The 24,857-nt window shown below is 43.6% G+C and overlaps 1 protein-coding gene across 1 annotated transcript in view; it reads left to right on the forward strand.

Annotated features, from left to right (window-relative positions):
* dlc1 (DLC1 Rho GTPase activating protein) overlaps positions 1 to 24,857 on the forward strand; it is a 66,397-nt gene that overhangs the window by 37,336 nt on the left and 4,204 nt on the right. The window contains exons 6-14 of the mRNA XM_028398721.1: positions 14,178 to 14,249; positions 15,731 to 15,812; positions 16,740 to 16,803; positions 18,712 to 20,375; positions 20,928 to 21,107; positions 22,488 to 22,647; positions 23,472 to 23,679; positions 24,086 to 24,302; positions 24,675 to 24,789. Coding sequence (XP_028254522.1) covers positions 14,178 to 14,249; positions 15,731 to 15,812; positions 16,740 to 16,803; positions 18,712 to 20,375; positions 20,928 to 21,107; positions 22,488 to 22,647; positions 23,472 to 23,679; positions 24,086 to 24,302; positions 24,675 to 24,789 — 2,762 coding nt within the window. The remainder of the gene's footprint in view (positions 1 to 14,177; positions 14,250 to 15,730; positions 15,813 to 16,739; positions 16,804 to 18,711; positions 20,376 to 20,927; positions 21,108 to 22,487; positions 22,648 to 23,471; positions 23,680 to 24,085; positions 24,303 to 24,674; positions 24,790 to 24,857) is intronic.

The following is a 24,857-nucleotide window of genomic DNA, read 5'->3' on the forward strand; positions in this document are numbered from 1 at the left end:
TGATTATTGGTTGGATGTTTTTATTAGCACTTAGCTCCAATCATGTGCTATAACAAAATAAAAGAGCAGCTAACATAGCTGTGGAATCTTAGGTTCCTTTGTTTTGTTTGATATTATAAAATGTGAAGTAATTCAAATCCTTTTTCAATTATGGATCAAGCTTTTACCAGCTGCTACTGAGTCTAACATACCTCCAACAACCACAGCTGTCACCACTGCATCTCAGCAGTCAAGCATTGCGGTATCATCACATCTGTGTGGATTTGGACCATCAAACTTTTGTATCATTCAGAGGTTTTTTTTTCTCTAGTTTCATGATTCCTGTCCACTCATGTTCCTTCATTCATGAGGAGATCAGGGTATGGTCATCAGCAATGAGAGCCAGAACTCAATCTGTTGGACATATGGAGGGTCTGTTACTGCTGCCAACTTCAGCTGGATGGGATTAGCCCCCCCTCTGTACTCTAGAGTTAAGATATCATCCTCCAGGGACCAATGTGGAGTAGAAGGTTGAAGGCACGAGGGTGGTGGGGGTTTGCAGGTCTGACTCTGGCTCCTGTTCATCACCCAGATCCTCCACCCACAGATACATGAGTGCTGTCCATTAGCCCCTAAAGCAAATAAACCAAGTATGTTGTGTGTAGGACAGAAGGAGAAAGAGGGCTCAGGGCATTAGGGCTAATCACAAAAAGTGTTGAGTGTATCTAAGGGACTAGAGAACATTCATTTAAAATAGCCTTCCTGTATCAGGTCACATCATTTTGTGTCATGAAGTATCAGAGAGCCCAAACTTATAGAATCTGGGGTTACTATTTATACCTTTAATTTAGTCAAGACAGAATTAACAATATCTGAGCATGGAGTGAATGGAGACAGGTGGAATTAGCATTTCAAAAATGGAGTTGCTTAAATTTATCGACCAGTTCCATGTGAAAACAACAGAAGTCAGTGTGTTTACCCGAGTGTCCTATTCATCGACGCTTGAGCCAACACCATGGCTTTCTGCAGAGTCATATGACCCAGGAGCTTTTGTAAAATGGCTTTAGGCATGTTAAAAAAACACAAATAATTCACCAAACTATCAAAATACCTCCGATCATTTTCATCTGGCTGCTACTTGTGCCTGAGTCATCACATTAAAATAGGTCACAGCCCATTTATAGCAAGGTTTATTTCCTCTCAGTATCAACAGGGATGCTGCCTTCTCCTCATACACATACACAAACTTCCCCCTGTTTATTTTTATTTAGCCTAATACACCAGATTCTTTAGATTCCTCTGCTCTGGATGTAGGTCAGCTATGCCTAAAGACAAACATTTACATTTTTTTTTTGGGTTGACCCTTTATAATTATATCAAACACCTTCTTGTTGCTTAATGCTTACACAAGGCTACCTGGAAAATATGCAGGCTATGTAAATACATATCTTTACTTATATTTGCATGGGCACATACACACAAAAAGAGCTTCCTGGACCTCCTTAATTCCTGCATGTGCATGTGTCTCGTGGCCATCTGTAGTTTAGTAGGTCAAGGCTGTCACACGAGGAATGAATTATTATCCACTGGCTGATCTCTGCTTTCCTGCTGAGATTCGACAGCCCGGAGCTGAAGGGCAGAAAATTACTCAAACAAATCAAATGAGAGCTAAAAAAAATGTAAATGTTTAACCTGGAGGAAGAGACGATGCACTCTCTGTTAATATTCAGATTTAAAGGATTCTTGTTTTATTTACAGTCCTATAAATTGTACTTTTAACAACTTAATGCCAAGATGTGTTATCTTGATATGGAACACAGACTTTAGTGTCTGCATTAAAGGACAGGTCCTTCATATTTATGGTTTTAGTACATTATTTGTTATGGTACATCATCTTTCTTTAAATCTGCACTAGTGCTTGTCATTCATCCTGACAAATGACACAGATGGTAGCAGAAATTATTCAGAAATTCTAACCTGCTTGATGCACTTTGGCTAAAGGAGGCTCTGCATCAGTGATAATCTCCCAGCTGAACCTGGTTTGTGTTTGTCATGATGGCCTCAGTGCCTGTATGGTTTGTCACGTGGCTCGCTAGATGTCAGGGTTCAAAGCAGGTCACAGGTCAGGGCAGGGAAGAGTAAAGCATCAACTTCCTGCGTTACTCACTGGCAGACTGCACAGACAGAGAGAGAGGATGGATATGTGGTATATTTGGAATTCGGTCTTTGCTCAACACATTTAGGAGTCTCACACAAAAGTGAAAAACAGGAAAGAAAATAGAAAAAGGCCTTCTGCGCTCTCTATTGTCAGATGTGCTTTTGATGCACCCTCTGTGCAGACATGCAGGACATGGTAATATATTTAAAAAGATAATTACACACCAGTCACACAGACATATAAAACAGGTATGGATGTGTGCAAAAACCTGCACGTGCCCTAGTTTTTTGTGCTATCATAAACATCGATCCACTTCCATAAACATGGCCGCCCCGCAGCTACATTTGCCTCACTGCAATTTAAACATCGCACCCGAGGCCTCATGATTCATAGCTGCTGAAAGTTAGCTGGCATACGTACATTTCGACACTCATGCCAACGATTTACAAGTATGTGCCAACTCTGCCTCTATCCAGGACAATTCATCACCCTGTCAGACTGTATCAGCAGGCTTTGCATTCCTGTGGACCCTCATCACTACTTTTTAGTTATTTAAGGTCATTTAATCCTGTCTTTGCTTCAATGTGGTAAAGTCCACATAGAAGCCTCTAAGCATAAACAAGAGGGGGAAATCCCCTTATCTTAAACATGTCCATTTTGTAGCCACAACCTCTATATGTTGATAGTATCAGCAGGTGGAGTTAAAGATTTACATTATCTGAGATGGAGAAATGTGAACCGATGTCTGTTGAAAGTTCTTAATCTCATGTGATGAGCTGATGTGTTCAGTCTGGAAAGTCGAGCGGTGTTATAATCCAAAGGGTAATTAGCGTCCCTTTGCTTTGGAATAGGAATTCTGGAAAGTTCCAGGCATTACTGCACAGCTCAGAACGTGTGTTCATTTCACAGCCATATGGCTGGCATCATTAACCACTCCCCAAGTATTCATGTCGGTTTCCCAAGCAGACCTCCACCTCCTGTAATTCTTAGAAAATGTGGTCACACACACACACAGAGACACACACAGTAACCCTATTATTGGTGATTACATTCTATTTCTCCACTCTTTCTATGCCTGTAGAAATAAATCGGTCCAGATTGCTTCACTCACCATGGGCCAGTAACAACTTTACACTTTGCCAGAAAACATTGTTTTTTTGGTCTAAACGACAATCATCAACCACTGTTTGGAGTAAAACCTCCACAGTTTTTAAGTTGAAAAAGATGTTTTGTGAGTGCTTTTTTTCTTTTTTGACCTTATTCTGTTTTGGCATGTTCAACACCAACCTCCAACATGTTTACTGTCCTTTTCTATAGCCTCCAAATTCTACTTTTGATGCCAGCTTTTCATTTCCTCAGCTGTTTTCTGCTCTTCCTCTACCACCCCTCTCCCCCTAAAGCATCCTATCACTAATCTGCTTTCCTCAAGCATGACTAAAAAGAAAAATACGAGCGACAATCTGATGCTTCGTGCACTTTTTCAAGAGAGCTTGCTGATCAGTGGATTTCTTACTTGTGACCGTGCCATCAGGCATTTTATCTGTCTTCACAGGGTGAAATATCTGACAGTACCTGTAAGAAAACACAGACTAAACTATTTGAACGTGCCCATATACATGTGTGTGTGCACATTATTTTTAGTTACACACTGTTTGCTTTAGCATTACCACGAGTGTTGGCCAGTAATTCTTTCAGCCATTGTCTGAAAGCCAAGGTTGAGTGGAAACCACATGTGGTAGAGCTTTACAGGGAAACAGTGATTTAACTTCTTTAGGATGTCAGTGCCGCCTAAAGCGCAAGATTTACCGACAGCTGAACCAAAGACATACCTTTTCAGCAAACTCAGGGTTAGGACACTAATGGTCCAAGTCACTCCATCTTTTTTTTTCGTAAGGTATATGTGGCAGTTTGTGACACAACAGTGCTGAGGGTAATACATTTTAGGCACAGTTTTCCTGTCTGTATAAGGTGTGAACATTACACATTTTTATGGTTATATGTGATGACTTATGGTTATATACACATTATCCTTGGCTCTGAGATTAAGTCTTGAGGCATTTTCACATTTAGATAATCGGATATTGTGATATTGTGAAGTAACTACTTCATAGGCTCGTGCAAAACAGCACAAAAAACATCAACATCACTCATTGTTTGCTCTTCAGACAAACCTTTACCAGACAAATGACAGGATGAAGTCCAGTTCAATATCCAGTTTGACTGATACAGGTCTGATCACCCTGGGTATTATAAATCAGTGAGGTTTGATCTCCAGTCTAATATAATATTAGTACACTTCAGGGGGTGGAACACATAAGAGCTTCTTATCATGAGGTAAACAAGATATTGAGCCAATGGTGCATGATTTTGGTTTTCCTCTGGAGGATGGGCGTTCACATACCCAAGCTTCTTTAAACCTATCTCATTGTGTAGCTTCACTGCATGAGAAAGCTGATGCTTTCTTTCATTTTCGCTCAGTCCAGTCTGTGTGTTTTGCTTTGAAATAACGTGTGCGTGTATATGCATGCAAGCGGACGTGCAGACAAAACCACAGACTCCATCACTTAAAAGCCCATTATCCCTGCACAATACAAATCTCCAGCAGCCCGCCCTCAGCAGTCCATTTTTCCTGCTTTGTTTTTTTTTTTTTTTTGTACCTGTGCCATAATCTAAATACACTCTCACTGCTGTGATGTTTATAGTAAAACTTCAGTGGTAAAAGTGTCTTTTATAAAAAAAAATGCATGAAAAATGCATGGCGTTTAGTGGATAGTACAACACCGTCCCATTGTTAGTTTAAGTGTGTGTGTGTGTCAGCCTGCTGCCTCTATTGTGATGGTGGTCAGTCCATCAAAGCCCAGAGAGGGTATTGGTGAGGCATTTTGTCCAGTGTCTGCCTCACACTTCCTTTGTTTGTGTGTATGTTTGTGTGAGTGCTGGTCCAAGCCTCTGTCTCCTTACACTTCCTCCTCCTCCTCTTCCACTATTGTGTGTATGGAAGCATATGCTCTGTCTCTCTCTCCCTCTCTCTAATCAGTGTCTTATTGGGCTGATCCCAAAAATATGGATGAGTTATTTCTGGAGATTCCTGTTATGAAAAGATTATCCAGCCCACCTCCACCCTATGGCTGTATCTCTCTCTTTCTCTCTCTCCCTCTCTCTCTCTTTCTCATGCACACATGCTCTTATAGCAGTTTAAGCCATTATCTCAGCCTGTATCAGAGAAAGGCAGTGACATACTTGTCATGCAGACAAAGTTTCAAGAGCCATAGCAGCTACATAGCTCCAAACAGTATTTCCCTACGCTACATATCAATAATAAGTCATACAGTACAGGAATGCTGTACACATTTTTTACTTTAATTTCTGCCTTTGTGTTGTAAACTGCATCTTTACAGCAAAAAAAGCTTCAACATGTTAACATCTTTATTTCAAGACACCATAATGACCTTTGCAGACCCATAATTTGGTTATCTCTTTTGTGTGCCTTTGTTGATGTGGCCTTGGGTGTTTGTGTGTGTGTTTGTGTGTGTTGGACTGACACGTCCGTCGGCTGACCCTCACTTGGCCCCACTGTTTGGGGTTAGGAATGGCAAAAGAAGGGAGTGTAAACCCCAAGGCTAACCCAGAGGAGGGGCAGATGTCATCTGTCTGGGCAGATCTTTCATCTTTACTCTGCACATTTCTTTCCCCTCATTTTTACACTGTACGTCCTCACAGGAAGCGATCGTTCCTCTTCTTCTGCATATATTAGTTTCTTTTTTTTAGAAGGTATTTTTAATGCTTTTTATGTCCCTCCTTCTGTCTCAGGGTCAGAGGTGACACTGTAAACTTTACAACCTACAACAGTAGCTTTTAACAAACAGTCCTGCAGCAACAAGTTAACGGAGCATACAAGGACATTTTATTTAAATCAAATGTCCATGCTGTGTTTTATGTCTTGTCTGATTCACCATAGACACTACTAGAGAGTAAAATGTACTATATAACAAAGGATAATCATCCATGCCTTAAAGGTAAAGTTTTTATTTTCATTCATTTCAGAGGAATAGCTTAACGTAATGCAGGCACTAATCCCTTGTGTCTGTCTGCCACAACACTGATGCATCTCCTCGTTTCCTTTCTTTTGTCCAAAGCCCTTATTATACTTGTGTGTATTTGATCTGTATCTGAATCATAAGCTAAACAAACGGCCAACTCTGATGAGCTTTGATGAATGAAAATTGTAGACAGGGACACACTCATTTGCCCCGAAGCAACTGGCAGCAGCGGCAGTCTGCTTGTCTGATCTCTCACACTTTACCACACACATTCATCAACAGTCGCTGGCATTATTGTGTATTTATCACCACAAAACAACTCAAGAGTGTGAACCCCCCTCCCTCTCATCTCGGTGCTGGAGTTGTTGACCCATCTCAGCCGAGTGTAGAGCTCTGGGTTGGGGTTTTGGGTGCAGCCTCTGGGTGGTCGGGTTTTGTGGCTCGGGGATTTGGCCTTGTTTGGTAATCTCTCTTCATCTCTTCTTCCTCACTTTGCTGTATTCTCTCTCCCCCTCTCTCTCTCTCTCTCTCTCTCTCTCTCCATCATTCTCATATCTCTCTCTCTCTCATACACACAAACAGACTATAATTATCCTTCTCCCTCCCTTCAGGTTACAGACTTAGGCTAGAAATCAAGAGAGATTTTCTTCAGTTTATGAGCTCATTAGATCTCATATTTTCCGTTGACATATTGTACTAATAATTACGCACCAACAATAGGGCTAATCTGTTTTTTTATGCTGTACCAGACAAACTGTTTGAGAGAAGTCCAAAACATTTAGGAGAATTTAACATTGATATTGAACCCAGTACCACATTTAATTTTACGTATTTACTGATCCTAATCGGGAACGTCATTTTTAAAGTACACTACATTACTTTTGGAGGACTGCTTCTGCCAACCTTTGTGTTTTGTGGCATTATTTCCCCATTATTTGGGGTTTCCAGGCCTAATGTGGTGTAGAAATAACTGTAAAACGATAATTTTCCCCTCAAACATGAAGGAGAGTGGAATGTTGTCACAGACACTGCCGAAACATTGGACATGCTTTTTCTTTGTTTCATTGAATTATTTATCCAGGTTTTACTGCTGCTAACGGTGAAAATTAAAAACAGTGTTTTGGTGACAAATCATACACAACCCCTCATGCACCCTATCACATGTCAGGCTGATGTGTGGCTGTAGGCACACATCAGCCTGACATGCTCTCTTTTATTAGCTGGCAGCATATTTTTTTTGGGTTGAATCACTCGTGACTCCACCGTCAGCTGGGACTGCTAATGGCAGCCAACAACAGTCTGCACAGTTTGGCCAGGATTTTCAGCATCATCCTCTCTTCCCTTTTGGCAGTCCAAGTTTTGGATTACATGTATTTCCATGCCACATGGTGTTTCCTCTCTTTTTTTTGCACCACCTTATTGCTGTATGTTACCATGGTAATAACACAGAGCTGGGTGATGTCAAGTTGACGTCTTAGAAAACTATGGAGAAAGGAAAATATGGGAAGGACTCTTCTAACTGAATGAGTAATTGGTGAATTGGACTGGGGTTTACGTGCATGCGCAATGCGCGTAATGGACACGGTCAGGAGAAAAAGGCATTACCATACCTGCAGCTATAGCACTACTTGCGCTTTTCGGCGTAATCTCACCTAACAAAAGAGCGTCTCATTGTCTCCCCGTGTTCCTAATGAAATGCAAACTGGGTACCAAGTCAATGCTGCGCGTTAGGGGAGTGGGAGAGGCGCGGGCGAGCCAGCAGCTGAAGACACAGGAGTCACAGTTAATCACTTTACATTTTATCCAAGGAACATTTGTACAATTTCTCTAACATGGAGTGCAGAGCTCACAGGGTTGTTGGTACCATTATTAACGCGCTTTGACACTCATTATTATCAGTATGAGCGTTCTACAAACTCCTCCATTCTTTGTGAAGTGCCTGAGTTGTCCTCTGAATGTGTTCGTGAGTCTTCAGCTCCTTATCAGGTGGAGACTAGCAGTGTGGGTGGGGGGGGGTGGAGCTACGGCAGAGTTGCCCATTCCTAAAGCTTGAATCACACACTACTCCATTCACATTCCTGCCGGGGACTGCTTCATTCAGGGACTCGCAGTGTGTTGGGAGGATTGGGGAAAAAATTGTGGAATTCTGTTGATCAGCAGCCAAATCAAGTTTAGAACCATGGATCTACTGCCTGGCGCATCGGTCAGAGGACATTTGCAGCAGACTGTATAGTTTGAGTTTTCTTTACTCTGGATTTATCATGCGGACCTCGAACTAACAGTGGAGTGGATCTGTCTGGACAGTCACAGGCGCAGCTGGGAGTTTTATGGTGAAGCTGCTCGCAACCGAGACATCTAAAAATGATTCTAACACGTAAGTCTGTTTCATTCATCCAAACCATTCAACAGACGTCTTTGACTTTAGGAGACATTATAATAAATGTTTATTCTCCCAGTTTATAATAACAGTGTCCGTACATTCAAGTGGTTTTCTCTAAAGAGGCACACAGTGTGCACAATTCAAGTTATTTTTTGTTTTATTTTATTTTTAGGCTTTAAACATTTGCTAGAATTTCACCTTCGTGTAAAACATTCTTTGAGTCGTCTTTACGACGCAGCGCTGCAGGCTGTCAGATAAGAACTCTCCCGGCTTGGCGCATATAACCCCGCGTCCCCACTCCTTTTCACACAATTCAATAAGAAACCCCAGGTTTTGTTTACTGACAACTTTTACGCACACCGTCTGGCATGCTTTGGGGGGAGAAAAATCCTCTTTTACGCACACAGTCAATTGAAGATTATAGCAGACCAGCGCGCAGTTGTCTGTAAGAACTGGGATAAAGGAAACTTTGATCCATGTGTCACGAACTGGAATGTTCATCCTAGATTGGTGTTTAGTGTGTTGTAATATTACCCACAGTACCAGCCTGCGACACCTCTTGTCAGTTTGTTTAACTGCCAGTGCCTTTTGCCTGGCTGCCGACCTTTTGCAAGCGGAGGGGGAACTTCGAGGGGCTGTGGCTGTATAAATTCATCTTTTCTGTCTTGTGGTGGCAGGCTTAAGTTGATTTGTGGGCTCCTGGCCCCTTCTCTCAACCGTTTTAATTGTTGTCCCCAACACATGGTTCCTTATCACACACAAGGTTTAGAGCAGATATGAGCGCAACGAGGTTCAATTGAGCCATAAAACCGTTAAGAACGTGCTCAGAGACACACACACTCAGCCACCATGGTGCAAGGTGAACATGTGACACTTCACATACATTTACATTCATAGAAATCTACTTTTTCCTCTTTATTTTTTATTTTATTTATATTTTATTTTTGATGAGGTGGTTTAGCAGTTTCACAAGTAGTTGTAGTTGGAGCTGTTATGTGAGAAAGGCAGGAAACATGCTCCATCTGCAGTCTGGCTGAAACAGGAAGTGAGCTGTTGTCTTATCTGGGAGATTTACATCCTGCTGGATTCTTCATGTCCTGTGTGCACACACATATGTTCATTTTTGCTTTTACCATCCTCCTGTTAGAGGTGCTGGGCTGTGCTCTGTGTCTTTAGCTGCTATCAAATGGGGGGGGGGGGGTCCTGGCAGGTAGCTTGTCATCTGGCTGTAGAAATCTTCTCAGAGGTTTTTTTGGTCACCTGATCCAGGAGTAGGGCCCTCCGTGTGAGCATAAATCTGTCGTCGGGGGTGCACAGGGGCCTTTGGGGTTAGTGCTGCGACGATCCATCTGGGCCAGCTGTGTGGATGTGTATATGTATGTGTGTCTGGTGGATCCATGCCTGCATGCCTGCGCCAGCTGGTGGTAGATAACTGGGATGGACCATGGAAGTAAGTTCATTAGTGTGTGTGTGAGTGTGTGTGTCAGCAGGGCATAGCTTGAGGCCAGCCAGATGGTGATATTCCTGGCATCATATCACTAACAGCCAGACCTTCTCTGTGAGCACCAGCTGTCTCAGCAGTGGAATCACAAAACATGATACCCATCAGGAAAAAAAAAATCTGTTATCACACATCTTTGCATTCCAGTACTGGAGGAGTGGAGGGATTTATACATTGGTTACGTGTTTTTATTGCCTACACATACTGGCCATCACTGAAATATGAATCATTTGGGCACAAGATCGTGGATCTGTCCTTGTCACTGCTGAGGTGAAGGACAGATAGTATTAAGACTGGCTTGGTTTGTTGTAGATTACTTCTTAGCCACAGAGTCTGGCCAAGTTTATCATATCACCCGTCTAGACCCACTTCGCAGCTCCTTCAGAATGACCCTCTCAGACCTCAGAGTTGATAAGATCCCTACAACTGCCTTTTAGATTGTTTTACAGTCGCCACCTCAAGCACAGCAATGATTGAGTAATTCCAGATAAGCTGCCCCAATTCACAACAGTTGTTAGTTGAGCATTCTCCTCAATCTGCAAAACTTCAAAGAGCCAGAATCAGAGATAACTGTATTCAGACTCCTGACCTCCAGTTTGCTAAAGCAGAGCCTTTGAGGTGGGTAGCAGCATCCTTTGTTTGCTAGCTGCTGACAAACTCCCACTGGAGCTGAGCATTCAGACTCAGTCCAGCCAGACCCCATTACCTCCTGCGATGGAGGGGGGAACTGTGGTCGGCAATTGTGAGAATTTCCTGCCACCGGAAGGGAGAGAAAAGAAGTGGCAAGCAGAGTTGAAATAAGCACAGGAGAGAGAGAGAGAGAGAGAGAGAGCAGGGAAATGGAGAGCAAAGACTCTGATGGTTAATTTTAGATGTAGATACTGAGCTGGCGGTAGGTGAGGGTAAGACCTAAACTGGCTGCTCACCAGTGGAGCTTTGGCCAAAGTCCAGGAGAAAAGCCACTCGTGATCCATATGAAATCTCCATTAGCATCTGCTTGGCTCTTATTAGCTATTTTATCTGGTAATAATCACTTGATTCTTTCTTTCCCACTGAGAGAGATTGTGCCTCACTGGGTTGTTTTTGCTCACTCATATCAGCCAGGACTAATGTGAAGCTAATTTAAATTCTGAGAGGGGTTCTCTTAGTTTACATCCATTAATTGAGGTTTACATTGTTGTCCAGGTGAGGACATGTTTTAGGCATCCTGTGTGGGCCTGTCAGCACAACCAGGAGAAATCTAAAGCTTGTCTGTTTGTCCTCAAGCCAACCATGTCACAACCAGTGATGCTATAAGGACCTCTAAGTAGGACAAAGGTATGGCATAAGTGTGGTGTTGCCTGTCCAGAAATTACACATAGTTAAGCTACCTTATGTTGTTCAAGTGAGCAACGGTAAAAATGGCACAATGATCTTGCAGGCTGCTGTGTAACTATATTTATCTGGACTTAAATGCAGAAAAAATAAATCTAACCTGCTGCTCCTTAAATTTCACATAATGAAATGTTAGTGTAGTGTTTTCAGTACAGCCGTCTGTTCCTTTGAAAGTTCACTGACTCATTCCATATTGTTTTCTGTACTTCAGCCAACTTGGCCCACATAGACCAATCACTGCCGCCACTGTCACTGTGATAAAGCCCAGTTTTCTACTCTAGGTTCAGCCAGCAATTGACCTCTGTTGTCGTCATATTTCTAAGTTCCAGAGCGCGTGCTGTAAGACATTTGTCCAGTGTGTGTCTTTGTAGCTTTCCTGAACCATGAGGGCGTTTGGTATAAGCACACACAATCACCGGAGCCTGTGTTTGTCTTGGCTGCCTCCCCTGCCTATTATCTGGGCAGAAACAAATGAAGGCAGGGCCTTTAGAGCCGAGTGGTCGGTGGTCACTGCAGCGCCGCTCAGCTCTCTTCCTGTGAGGGAAGAGGAAGTGAGGTAGTTCCCTGGCGTGGGGCTAGGGAACTGGGTTGGACAGTGAGGGAAGAAAAAAAAATACACCCATGAATGTCAAGTTATTGAAGCAAACTGAATTGGCAAGGGTGTTGCGGGATGACATTTTTATAACCAGAAGGTCTGGTTATTCTTTTAAAATCCCTTTTTATTGCTTTGTTGATCCAAGTTTGTGTTTTTACTCCAGATGCATATGGATGTATGCCTCTATTGTTAGGTTATTTGTGACAGATGCCCCATGCCCCTGTCTACTTCCTGCAGCCAAACAAAAGACAGAAAAATATTCTCGCTTCACTCTGAGCCAGTGGAGACAATGCGGTGCAGAGACAAATATTATTCAGTTTGACCCATCGGCATGGTGCATGGCTGCAGTTGTCATTATTTAGTGTCCTTGCCGCACCAAATTCACATTATGTCACTGTAAAGTCGATTTGACACACATTCTAACCCAATGGGGTGTGTCACTGGATAGCTTCCCACCGAAGGCACTTATTGGATCCCATAGATCCTTTTTTTTGTTGAGGGGGTGGGGGGGAGCAGGGTGGAAAGCTAACCATGTGTTTGTATGTCTAATTTGCATTTCAATAGCTTTACTGTCTTTTGAGTGGTTTGTTTTTAAACATGAGGTTGGTCTTTGCAAACACACACACACATACACACACACACACGCTGGCTTGTGCACACACACATCAGTACACAGGCAAGCAGAAGAATCTCTAGCCCTGTGCAGTACTTTGCTTTCAAGAATGTTAGTATAATTACCCGTTGGTTTCTAAGTTCCTCTGGGTTCACTTCACTCTAAAAATACTCGGCTAAACACACAAACACACTTTTTTTCCTGAGATGTGCCGTTTTACATCCAGATTGAGAATGGAGCTTTTAGTTTTAGTCAAATAAAATAATGGGTTGACGCTTCCCAGTGTCATGGCAGTTGCTTCAGGAGCTGCTGAATCCCTGCAGGGTGAAAAGGGGAGACCCTGTCTTAGTCTTAGTCTTAGTCGTGTCACACCTTGTTGTTAGTGAGTCTGTCTGCCGTCTAGGCTTGTTGTTGCTATATAAATGCTGGTATATTGTTTCTTCCAGACTCTTTGCAGCAGTTTTCTCTTGACCTCTCTGTCTGTCTGACAGCATTTTATGGCCACTTTTCTTTTTTTACATTATTTATTACACTCATACCTCTCTATTATCCCTAAAGATGAAGTCTTCTTTTATTGGGGCTCCTGTACATGTGGAAAAAATATATAATATATATAATAAATATATAAATATATATATAATAAATAACAATTGGTGTAATTTAGCTCTGAAATGCTTACCTGGTGATTCAAAGATTAAATACATTACACAGCCACAGTCACTGGTGGAGACTATAAGGTCGGTCACCCTCAGCTAAACATAGCATCCCTATTAAAACTGAGACAGTGCTTGGACTGGCACATTCAGTAAATCTCCCCTTCATGTTTTTGCACTCTCTCTGTTGTCACTTTCATCCAAAGTTTACCAGCGTCTTTTCCTGCCTTTGTCGCTTTGTTTACAAGTTTTTCTCAAGGTTGTGCTACATCTGTACTCGCTGTCAGTCCGCTAAAGAGGACATTGTAAAAAAAGGCAGCCCCCTTCAAGGTCCCGAGACAGGTTTCTGTCTTCTGGCTGCGGGGGTAATGAGGACACTGGGGTGTGGGCAGCCATTTGGCATATGTCATCTAAAGCACTTTCACAGGTAATTGGGAGACATCCTCATGGCTCCTCTGACACACTGTGAACATTCAGTCATGGTAGTTAGCATAACAAGCCCACATCTCACACCTTGTGTTTAAAGGGAGTTATGGAAAAAAAAGCAGTTTTTTGTCCGTGTGAACATGCAAACCACTACCTGGCTAAAGAGCTTAAGTAGCATACACTAGGGAGTTAACACAATTTGTATGAATGATGCTTTGAGCTTTAAAAGAATGTGAGAAGAGTGAGAGAGTGTGAGATAGCTAATAAGGTCAAGGAGTTTACGTTTAGGCTGCTATCATGCAGGAGTATTATTCTACATTGATGTGACAATAAAGAGCTTTTGCTTACTTTCGCACCTCTTACAATAATGCTTGCGTTGTTGTGTTATGTTCTGTTTTGTGTAAATGAAATGTATTCCAGCAAAACTAACCCTTCGCTGTTGTCTTTCTGCTCTGTAGAGATTGAAGCCAAAGAGGCCTGCACCTGGCTCCGAGCTGCAGGGTTCCCACAGTACGCACAGCTTTACGAAGGTAACAACGTGACACCTTAGTCTACATAAAAACATGCACGTCACAAATAATGGGGTTGGTGCAACAAGATAAAAATAATTATATAATCAAAGTGACATTGAGTCATTATACGGCACCGAAATAAAACACATTAAAATCATGCAGACTTACTAGAATTGTTATCAAATGACAAATCCTTTTCACTTTTTTTGTTGTAATTGTACTAAATTATACAGTGTATACACACCCTTATTATGTCCTTTGTCGGGCACACAAAACACCAATACTTGTGCCTGTGCATGCACACACACCACACAGCATAACATTCCTGAGAAGAAGAAGAGAAGGGAGTGGGGGTGAGAGGGTGGGGGGGTTTCTCTTCTCACTTTGCTCTACTTATGTAAGTCCAGCCTTACACACCTAAGCAACATTAACCATGCTTTGACTGTGCTGTAACTTATATACCTGCTTTTGTAGACCAAAGTTATCAATCGGACCTAAAGTTACTGATGAATGGTTGCCAGTGAATGCTTTTCCTGACCCTTGAGTTTTAAATACACACTCACCAAAATACATCACACATTCTTCACACTTTGTTTAGACACTGTAACTATACCATGGAACATACCATGGAGCATACCAGTTGCCTTTATGTAATTACGGGATGATGACAGCAGCACCATGCTACCACTGTTAACAGGCCGTTGCTTTTTTCCACTAGCCGTGAAAGGTTTCCTATTCGAACGGAACCTTCATTGTGTCTCTGCACGGGTGATGAGATTTTTTTACACAAGCATGACAGCAACACTAAAGGTGTTGATCCACTGTGTTGTTTAAATACAGAAGAAGGGATGGCTGTTCTGATCCGTGAAACATTTTCCCTCCTTTCTATCGACGGGAGAATCTCTATTGTCTGTGCTGTCAAGACGGTTGCCCCACTAAAGATAAGCAGACTGATAGGCTTGTTCCAGTACAGTAGGTTAAAGGTGCTGTCATCCTTTTCATGAATAGCATTTTCTTATCATTGTCTGAGGATTTGAGACAACAGATTCCCCAATTTGAGTTGGGTCAACACATTCCAGAAAACATCTCTGTCTGTCCATCATTCCAGCCAGAATAAAGCTTCTCATTTTTTCGAGGCATGCACTTTTACTGAGTAAAAAAACAAAGAGGCTAGAGAGAATGAAGCAGAGAAGGAAGTAGGACTTCTGAGCAGCAGTGAAGTACCTATTGTAATTCTTCAATCAATCCCCTGTTCTCTCCCTCTGTGCTCCATATCCCCCCTGCCTGCCGGGTCTGAAAGCTGCAGCTGTGTTTGTTTGGTCGGCTAAAACGTTACTTCCTCCTTTAGCTTTTCATCAAGGCTGTATGGGGGAGAGAAGGCGGGCATTTTGAGTGGGTGGGTATGTTTGGAAGGGCTAGGGGTGGTATCTTTTAGTCTTATCTTAACACACACAGATCCAGAGAGATGCCCACACTAACCTGTCTCTTTCACTCTTTAGATGCACAGTTTCCCATTGACATTTCTTCAGTCACGAGAGATCACGACTTCCTTGATCGGGATGCTATTGAAGCTCTCTGCAGGTGAGATTCCAAGTTGTGCTCGTTTTTGTCCCTATCTTGTTCTTTTCTGTCAAAACGAAACCATGTGGGCATGACTTCAAAAGGAGGCATGCTTTAGAGAGATGAGATTGGAGAAAAAAATCACACGATAAGCACCTTGGAAGCATGTACTGTACCAGCCCAGTTTGTTTCACTATGTCCCTAACTGCTGTTCTCCTGATAGTGTTTACCTGGGTCATTAAAGTCCTTTGTATCACTCCTAAAAAGCACATATCTCACTCATACCTTTCACTGCTAGAGGCTACGCAATCATCCTCTCACTAAAAAAGACATTAAAGCTTGTTTGGGACAGTGTAAATCATTTGAGAAAACTGCTTTCTAGTTGTTGTCCCTGCCATATTAATTAGCATATGAGGAGGGGAGGCTAATGGCTCCTTAATGGAGTCATCGAATTCTGTCTCTCAGTATAAACCACAGCAGGTGTCCCTCCATACATCTGGAAGCTATCATCTCAATGTCTCCATTCACCCCGTCCCCACCAACCCCAACTATCCTTCAGTTCCCATCACTTCATCTCTCCATTGTTACATGATATGCTCTAAGAGCTCTCCAGAGAGTAAACCCCACCACCAACCACCACCCTCACTCCCCTTCTCCAGGTGGCTGGGGGGGGGGGGATAAGCTTTCTGTCCCCTCCCCAGCGGTTTTACGTCGCCACTCCAGCCGATTTCATTCTCCTCGCTCTCTCTCTGCTTTTCTGTTTCCCTCACATTCTCTTCCTGTCTATGTAGGGATTATCCTTCAGCAGCTCATTAGCCAGGCTGTGTGCACCCCCTTCATCTGTCCCTCCTCTCCTGTTGTGTTTTTCCTCTTTGGTGATTAGGGCATTCTAGTGAAAGTCTAGAAATCCTTTTTAGTTCAAATGTAACCAATATTTTGTGTTTTCAGGAGACTGAATACCCTCAACAAGTGTGCTCTAATGAGACTGGAGATATCACCGCAAAGAAAAAGAGTAAGCGCACACATGCACACACTTGAACTGTACTTTTCTTCCTGGAAAAGCCCCATTTTCACATCTCCCCAGTCACAATCACATCTCCTTACCTCAACCACCAGTTCGGCCTCAGCCACGGGGCAAAGCTGTGTTTCTTCTCGTCTTGTTTAATGAAAAGGCACCTGTTGGGTTTATTTCTATATCAAGTGGGCTGTGAGGTCCCTAGGGGCAGGGAGGATACCTGTAATGTCTAAATGAAGGGGTTGCATTCACAAGGACCTCCCCCCACTTAAGGCATGCTCACCTTATTTCTCATATACTTCCTCATACTTCTTGGTCAGTCTGTTTGTGATAGAATAAACCGTCATGCATCTGTAAAGGTGAGGATTGGTGTTGTTTGCCGCTCATTTCACATGTTTCTCTTTCAAGGAACCATGTTTTTGGAAAGTGTTTTTTTCCTCTTAAAGTAAAAGGAATGCAATCCTGAAAGAAAACATCACAGTTTTAGATCAAGTGAACTAGAAACCCTAGAGTGACAGACACTGGCACTTTGTGACCTGAATCGCTCCATTTTAAGTCTCTAATGGCCTTAAGGGCTACATAGTAACATCCTTGTTGGATGTGTGGTGGTATTCATTAGGTTGACCCTCTCTGTGTCACCTTTCATTTCAGGAGTCAACAGAGAAGACTAGAGGAGTCAAAGAGGTTATTTTCCTCTCTAACTCCTCTACTTTTGTGGAACGACAACCACCCACCTCACCCCCTTCCACCCAGACAGCTTAGGAATGCATTGATCTCCTTATGTGCCCCCCCTCCCCCAATCGCCATATCTCATTTGTTGTGGTCTGCTCTTTATATTTGTAATATTAAATAGTTCAAATTCTGCACAATCACTGGCGTGATATAGCACAGACCATTGCAGTGAATGCTCTGGTGGTTTGATGATTTGAGGATAAGATATCTCCAGAATGTGAACAAATGGTTCCACTTCTATTGGCCGGCTGCTGCTCTTACATGCATAACAAATAACATACTACCGTTATCTCACATTCCAACCAGCACAACTGCAGAATCAACCCACAGTGGGTTAAAATAATGGCACAAAAATATCTATTGTTCCTGCTAAAGCCCATTTTATAGTGTGTTTGTGTGCAGCAAGGTTATATCACACTATTCACATTAGTCCTTTGCTTTGGTCCTCCACTTTGATTGGTTGAGGAGGTGGGGGGGGGGTATGTTGTGGATAAGGAATAAAAAAAAATGTTGTGTATCAGTGACACCGTCTCAACCTCAAATGTGTGTGTGCACATGTACAGACAGAGGAGATAAAGACCGCAGTGTGTGTGTGTTGTGGTGGGGGGAGTCTAGCAGCGGGTGACCCCAGTCTGGCTGGCTGCATTGTGAGCTATGAGGGCCATAATGGAATTTCCTGAACTCCCTTGAGGGTCTAAAATAGATTAACCAAAGTGGGGGACGTGTGTGCATTTTGGTAATATGCATGTACATTTATTGTGACTCAGTCATGGGCACTTTTATTCTTTGTTTGTCTGAGCAGTCAGGAAGTTAGTGAGACATGCTCATTGTCTGACCAGGTGTTAAATGTAAGGATTCTTATGTTGAACCCTTAATCTGCCATCTTTAAGTATCACTGACATGTTAAATGTCTTCTCTGACCGTATGAAAGGGGTATTAGTTTATACATTTGTCAGCCTTTGTATATAACTATATTTAATGTGATTTAAAATTAGAACAATTCTAAAATAATTTCCATAACTTCAGATAGTTTCCTGGATCAAGGTGAGGAATGTTGGAAAAGAAATGGAAAACGTAGCAGGATAATGTCATCTAACTCCTCTCCCTCCCTCTCTTTTTTCCTTCTCTTCATGCTATTTTCTCTCTTGTCCCCTTCTTCGCCCCCCTCTCCAGAGTGAGGACTCAGATGAGGATGAGCCTTGTGCCATCAGTGGCCGCTGGACCTTCCAGAGGGACAGCAAGCGCTGGTCCCGTATGGAGGAGCTGGAGGTTTTTTGTGGGTTGCCTGCAGAGGCCGCTCAGCCCCCTTTTCCCAAGGACCAAATATCCCAGAAAGGGAAGCTCGCCCTGCATGAAGGCAATAGCTCGGAGAGTGTGCTGACCGACCTCAGTGAACAGCCAGAAGTGGGTTCCATCCACAGCAGTGGCAGTGGAGGAAGAGGAGAGGAGAAGAGCCAATGCGCCGCCCTGGTAAATGAAGCTGTACCTGCTGGTGCCACCCGTGCCAGCTCGGTCGCTAGCATGTGTTCATCCTCAGGCACAGGTGGGTCTGGATGTGCCAATGAGGACTCTCTGTCTGATGGGTTGCCTCCATCGCCCCTGGAGACACTCAGACAGTTCACCTTCGATGTGAAAACAGGGATGGTCGGACTAGGAGGAAGTCTGGACCGTGGAGGTGGAAGTGGCAAAAGTACTCGATCCAGAGCTAAGAGCTTCCTCAAAAGGATGGAAAGTCTCCGGCTTCGCAGCGGCACCTCCTCCAAGAGAAAGAAGAAGGGGAGCACCAGTGGAGGAAAAATAGAAATCAGTGGCCCCGTCATCAAAGAGGGTCTAGATGACGACAAGCTAAGGAGGCTCAACTGTGTGGATATCTCCAGTATCAACCTCAACCAGAACCTCAATCACCACCGTAATCCCACTCAAACTATGACACTTAACCGGAACCGCTCCGTTTCCTACTCGACTCAGACCAGTAACGGAAGCACCGGGAGCACTGGGAGCAGCCAGTCTGAAGCTAGCAGTGGCAGCACGGTGAGCACACCGAGTCCAGTGACCCGAGCTCGCAGCCATAGCTCAGCAGCAGGCTCTAGTAAGAGAGGAGGAATGTATCTGGAAGGTTTCGATCCTTTCAGCATCCTCCAGCAAGCCTCTGATCGCCAGCCAACACCCCCACCCAAATCTGCACCACCCATCCCTTGCCAAGCAAGTACTGGGATGACTGTTGCTGAGCAGAACCGCAGGAACAACTGCAGCATCCAAGACAATGCCAGACAGGTGGAAGAAGACGAAGAAGAAGACGAGGACAGCATGATCTTCTTCTATTTACCAGAAGGCCACAAGCCTGGAACCTTCCCCAAAGCCCTGCAGGATGGGAGTTCACGGAATAACAACAGCAACGACAATGGAAACTCTGCGATCCTCAGGGGACGGCAAAGTAGACGCCAGCGCCGCGGCTCATCGGGCTCAGTTGACAGCCGGCTTAGTTTTTATGACAACGTCCCCTACACTGAGAGAGAGGAAGGAGAGGAGGAAGATGAGCGCAAATTAGAAGAAGTGCTTCAGCATGTCAGCAGCCTGCAGCACTTTGTGAATGCCTGGTCAGAGGCTGTGACTGGTGAAGAGGAAGAAGAGGAAGAAGATGAAGAGGAAGAAGGAGACTCTGATTCGGCACTGGACTCAGCCTCACCTTGTCCATCTTCACCACTGCAGAACCGACTGGAGGAGACAGAGAACGGAAGTGACCAAGACAGCACAGGAAACCCCCTGGGTGAGGGCGAGGAAGGGATGAGGGAACGGAGAGATTCTGGTGTTGGAGCATCTCTAACCAGAACCAGCAGGTCAGTAAAGAAAGTCTGAACTCTCTTCCTACTAAAGGGTCATTTCACTAAAACAGAGATTTACTCCCTCAATAGTTCTTTGTATGTTGGTGGATTACTCTTTTAGTTTTAGTCCTTTTGCTTTCAGATATTCTTATAAAGGCTCAAGGACAACAAGGCAAATCCAACAAAAACACACACACACAGTGACAGCATAAGATAAACAGGGGGGGCACGCTGAGACTTCTCTCCTTACGTAATGTTGCTGAACACCCAGGAATGCTGCTTGGTCTCCATGGAGACTGTTTCCAAGCTTTCAAGAATTCACAGGCAGAATTATGTTTCAGCCTTTTAGACAATGTCTTGATGGATGCGAACATAAGTCAGCGTAATCCATAAACTGATAAAAAACAAATACTGTGTGTGTGGCATTGTGTTATTTCCTATGTTTATGCATCCACAAAAGCATGACGCAGATCCTAAATGTTAAGCTTGCTTCTGTTGTTCAGTCACCATTCTTCTTCTCATGTCTCAATTTGTGTTTCTGTCTGTCTCGTCCTCAACGCCCTCCAGACCACAGAAACTGCGCTGGCCCAGCTTCCAGAACTCCCATCGGCCCAGCTTGGCCTCCGCCCAGCTCCAGATTAGCTGCCAGTCTGTGCTGCAGATGAATCTCCTCCAGAAGCTCTCCCTTTTGCAGCTCACTGCCCTGCTGGAGAAGCACACCCCTACAAACAAGCATGGTTTCAGCTGGTGAGGAGAAATTAAAGTGTTTTTGTAAAGACACACACATTTATTTGCACCTGGCAGATTGTTCCTGTAAGCGATGCCCTTGAATATAATCCATCCTGCCCATCTCTCAGTGCACTCCATCTGCAGGTTGTTGTATAGTGTGGTGACGGCTGTCCACAGAGGTTGGGTTTCACATTCTTTTCCCAGGCCCATAATTGCTGGGAAGGGGCAGGCGAACATTGTCTTTTTTTCCCCCTTAATGGGGCAATTGCAGCGGTTCACACAGAAGGTGTTGAGCTGGAGGCTGGAATGAGTTCCCCTAACAATTATCCTTCATGACATCTAGGCTGTAGTTTTGACATCACACAATCTGCAACCAAATTCCTAGGCGTCAATTCTTCATTTAGTTTACATCTGCCTCTGGTCAAATACTTAGAAAATAGAATAGAGCAACCCTGAAGTAAAAGCAGTGAGAAATGGACTGTTGCATTCCCATAAAAAAAAAATCTTCATATAACACTACAGCTTTGTCAAAATTTTACAGTTACCCCAAATCACATCATTTTTTTTTCCTTCTGTCTGAAGCCTTCATGGACAGGAATAGAAGGCGTTATGACAGTCTTATGACAGGTCGGAGCTCACTGAAAGACAGAGTCATATTGTTGGCCCGCTGGAGGCCCATAACATATTCATAATTCCGACCGGGATCATCATACGCTCTCTGTTTTTTTCATTTTTCCCAAACTGTGGTTCTGAGAAGTGCTCCGAGTCTTGTGAACAGCAGCTCTTACAAAGACACACTTGTCCTGAGTCACGCATTGCGTCTTTCTGCTAAACACACTCACACCCATGCACATAGATACACAGCTATAAATCTGTGGGCACATTCTTGTGAAACGGGCTGCATGTTTCGACTCTGGGTTTGTGGTTATAGACTCGTTGTTCACTAGCACCCAAGTGCGTTGCACATATACACTTACACAACCTAACAGTGAGACAGACGCTGTGTGCGGATGTGTAAAGCAGTGGGACCCTCCCCTTTTGACACCCTGGATTACATCCCACTGACCCCACCTCAGTTCTCCCCTCACCTTGTTTATCCACCCCTCTCATAAATCTGGAGACAGGCTTCTGCAGCCGCTTGGTTTCTTGCCTTGCTCACACATAAAACTCTCAGACACACTTTTTAGTGGTGAGGCTAATTCTGTAGCAATTTGGCTGCATGTTTGTGAGGCTGTGATGAATCAGTTTTGAATAGAGCCAATATATTTTTCACAGCTGTTGTTAGTTACAGTGTCCTGTATGATCCTCATGTCTATGAAGCAAGAATGACAATGTCATCACATCGCTGATCTGCTTAAAGATTACAGTTTACAGCAAGTTTACTTGTGTGTTTTTAAGGGCTGTACCCAAGTTTATGAAGCGGATCAAGGTGCGCGACTACAAAGACAGGAATGTGTTCGGGGTGCCGCTACAAGTCATCGTCCAGCGGACAGGCCAGCCTCTCCCTCAAGGAATTCAGCAAGCCATGCGCTACTTGCGCAATCACTGCCTTGACCAGGTAACAATAAAGAACACACATATGCAATAAAAGTGCACATTAGAGTCCATTTTCTTTTTCATAGAATAAACTCAGTTGCGTAACATCACAGATTTAAGACATCTGCAATCAATCAACTATTTATTTACTCAATGTTATATAAGATAGAACAGTTTCTGTGTTTCTTCCCCCTTTTCTTCATCCCCCCTGTAACACATGGGCTGACGCTTGGAGGCCTGGGGAGAGTCAAAGTATCCAGCTGTCAAGTTACCCATGACTCTATAATCCAGAATACAGTTTGAAAGTGTGTACGTGTGTGCATTCATAGAGGAGAGAAAGGTGGAATAAGAAGGGAAAAAAATGCTATCAACACAACAGAAAATAGAATGACAGCCTTCTTTTCAAAGCAGGACAAGGCGCCACTGTTTCAAAGTGTTGAAAGCTAATGGAAAATATTCTGACTGGACAAGCCAGCTGCCTTTTTCTCCTCTCCTCCCCAACATTGCCATTTCATACAGCCTTAAAAGGCCACTGATGAGGTCCCACACAGCTTTCAGTGTAGTACAGGAATGCCTACCGAGTGTCATGGGAGCGTCTTGTAAATACATCCAATGGGATCTATTGTGATGTAACCCTATTGACTGTAAGCTGTGGATTTGTGGATAAGGCAAGAATATTATTTTTCAAAGACTGGCGCTTTATTTTGTTACGCTTTATTATTAAGATCACACACGGTACTGGTGAGACTAATAAGAGAATTATAGTTCAAAGCCAACTTTAATTCAAGTTTCTGTGTGTGCGCATGATGTAACTCTCTCTTTCTCTCTCTTTGCTTCTCTGTCCAGGTGGGTCTTTTCAGAAAGTCTGGAGTTAAATCTCGTATCCAAGCTCTCCGTCAGATGAATGAGGCGAGTGGCGCAGACGGGGGAGGAGTCAACTATGAGGGCCAGTCGGCTTATGACGTCGCGGACATGTTGAAGCAGTACTTTAGGGATTTGCCAGAACCCCTGCTCACAAGCAAACTGTCTGAGACCTTTCTCCAGATCTATCAGTGTAAGAATACAGTGCATTCAAATGTTGCATTTGTACACATGATGTGTGATGTGGAAACCTTTAGAATGAGGTGATGCTTTGAATTCACACTGTTATGGTATTTGCTCCTCCTCAGTGTCAAATCTGACACCCTCTCCAGCTGGGTTCACACCGCATTAGAAGCTGTTTATATAAGTTGAACAAAGTCACTACTGTGCATGAAGTATGAGCCATGAAGCACACACATACATACAGGCTTATATAACGCACTTAGGTCAACACAGATTCCATCATAGCTCACTCTTGGCAGGTGAATGAAGACCCACAAAGTCCCCTTCCTGAATCAATTCACAGATTACAGAGTAGAATGACAGCAGTTGTTAGTATTAAAGAAAAGATCAATGACAAATTCCATCTTCTTCTTCAGACATGCCTAAAGAGCTCCGACTCCAGGCCGCTCGTGCCGCCGTGCTGCTGCTGCCGGATGAGAACCGAGAGGCACTGCAAATGCTGCTGTGCCTATTGAGCGATGTGACCGCCAGCGTGTCCGAGAACCAAATGACTCCCACCAACCTGGCTGTTTGTCTGGCCCCATCCCTCTTCCACCTCAACACTCTGCGCCGGAAGGAGAGTTCCTCACCAAGGTGTGTGTGTGTATGTGTGTGTTTCTGACGGAGTGTCAAATGTGGAGTATCTTTGCATTTAAGTGACACAGTTACTGTTGTGGCAGCTTACATAATATGCAGCATACTGTAAACTTTAAAAACAGGAAACGGTCACTCTAAAGAAACAAAAGAAGGATGCTGTAGAGGGAGGACAGAGAAGGGAAGGGAAGGGAGAGAGACAGAGGAAATACAAAGGTTACATAAACATTTTCACCTAATTAAGAACACATTTTTGTCCCATAGTTGGCACATATAGGTGAGAGTTCACCAGCTGTATACAGCTCGACTTCTTTCACACTGATGGATGCTGTTATTAATTGTGCTTGTTTTCTTCCTCTGCTATGGACAAAGGGTGATGAATCGGAAGCAGACGCTCGGAAAGCCGGACCAGAGGGACCTGAACGAGAACCTGGCTGCCACTCATGGCCTGGCACACATGATCCAGGAGTGCAGGAAACTCTTCAGGGTCAGTGGTTTAAAAATACTGAAGTACAATGAACTCCACATTTTTAGTTAGTTAGTAACTTGATTATA

This window comes from Parambassis ranga, chromosome 1 (assembly GCF_900634625.1).
Source record: "Parambassis ranga chromosome 1, fParRan2.1, whole genome shotgun sequence".
NCBI lineage: Eukaryota > Metazoa > Chordata > Actinopteri > Ambassidae > Parambassis > Parambassis ranga.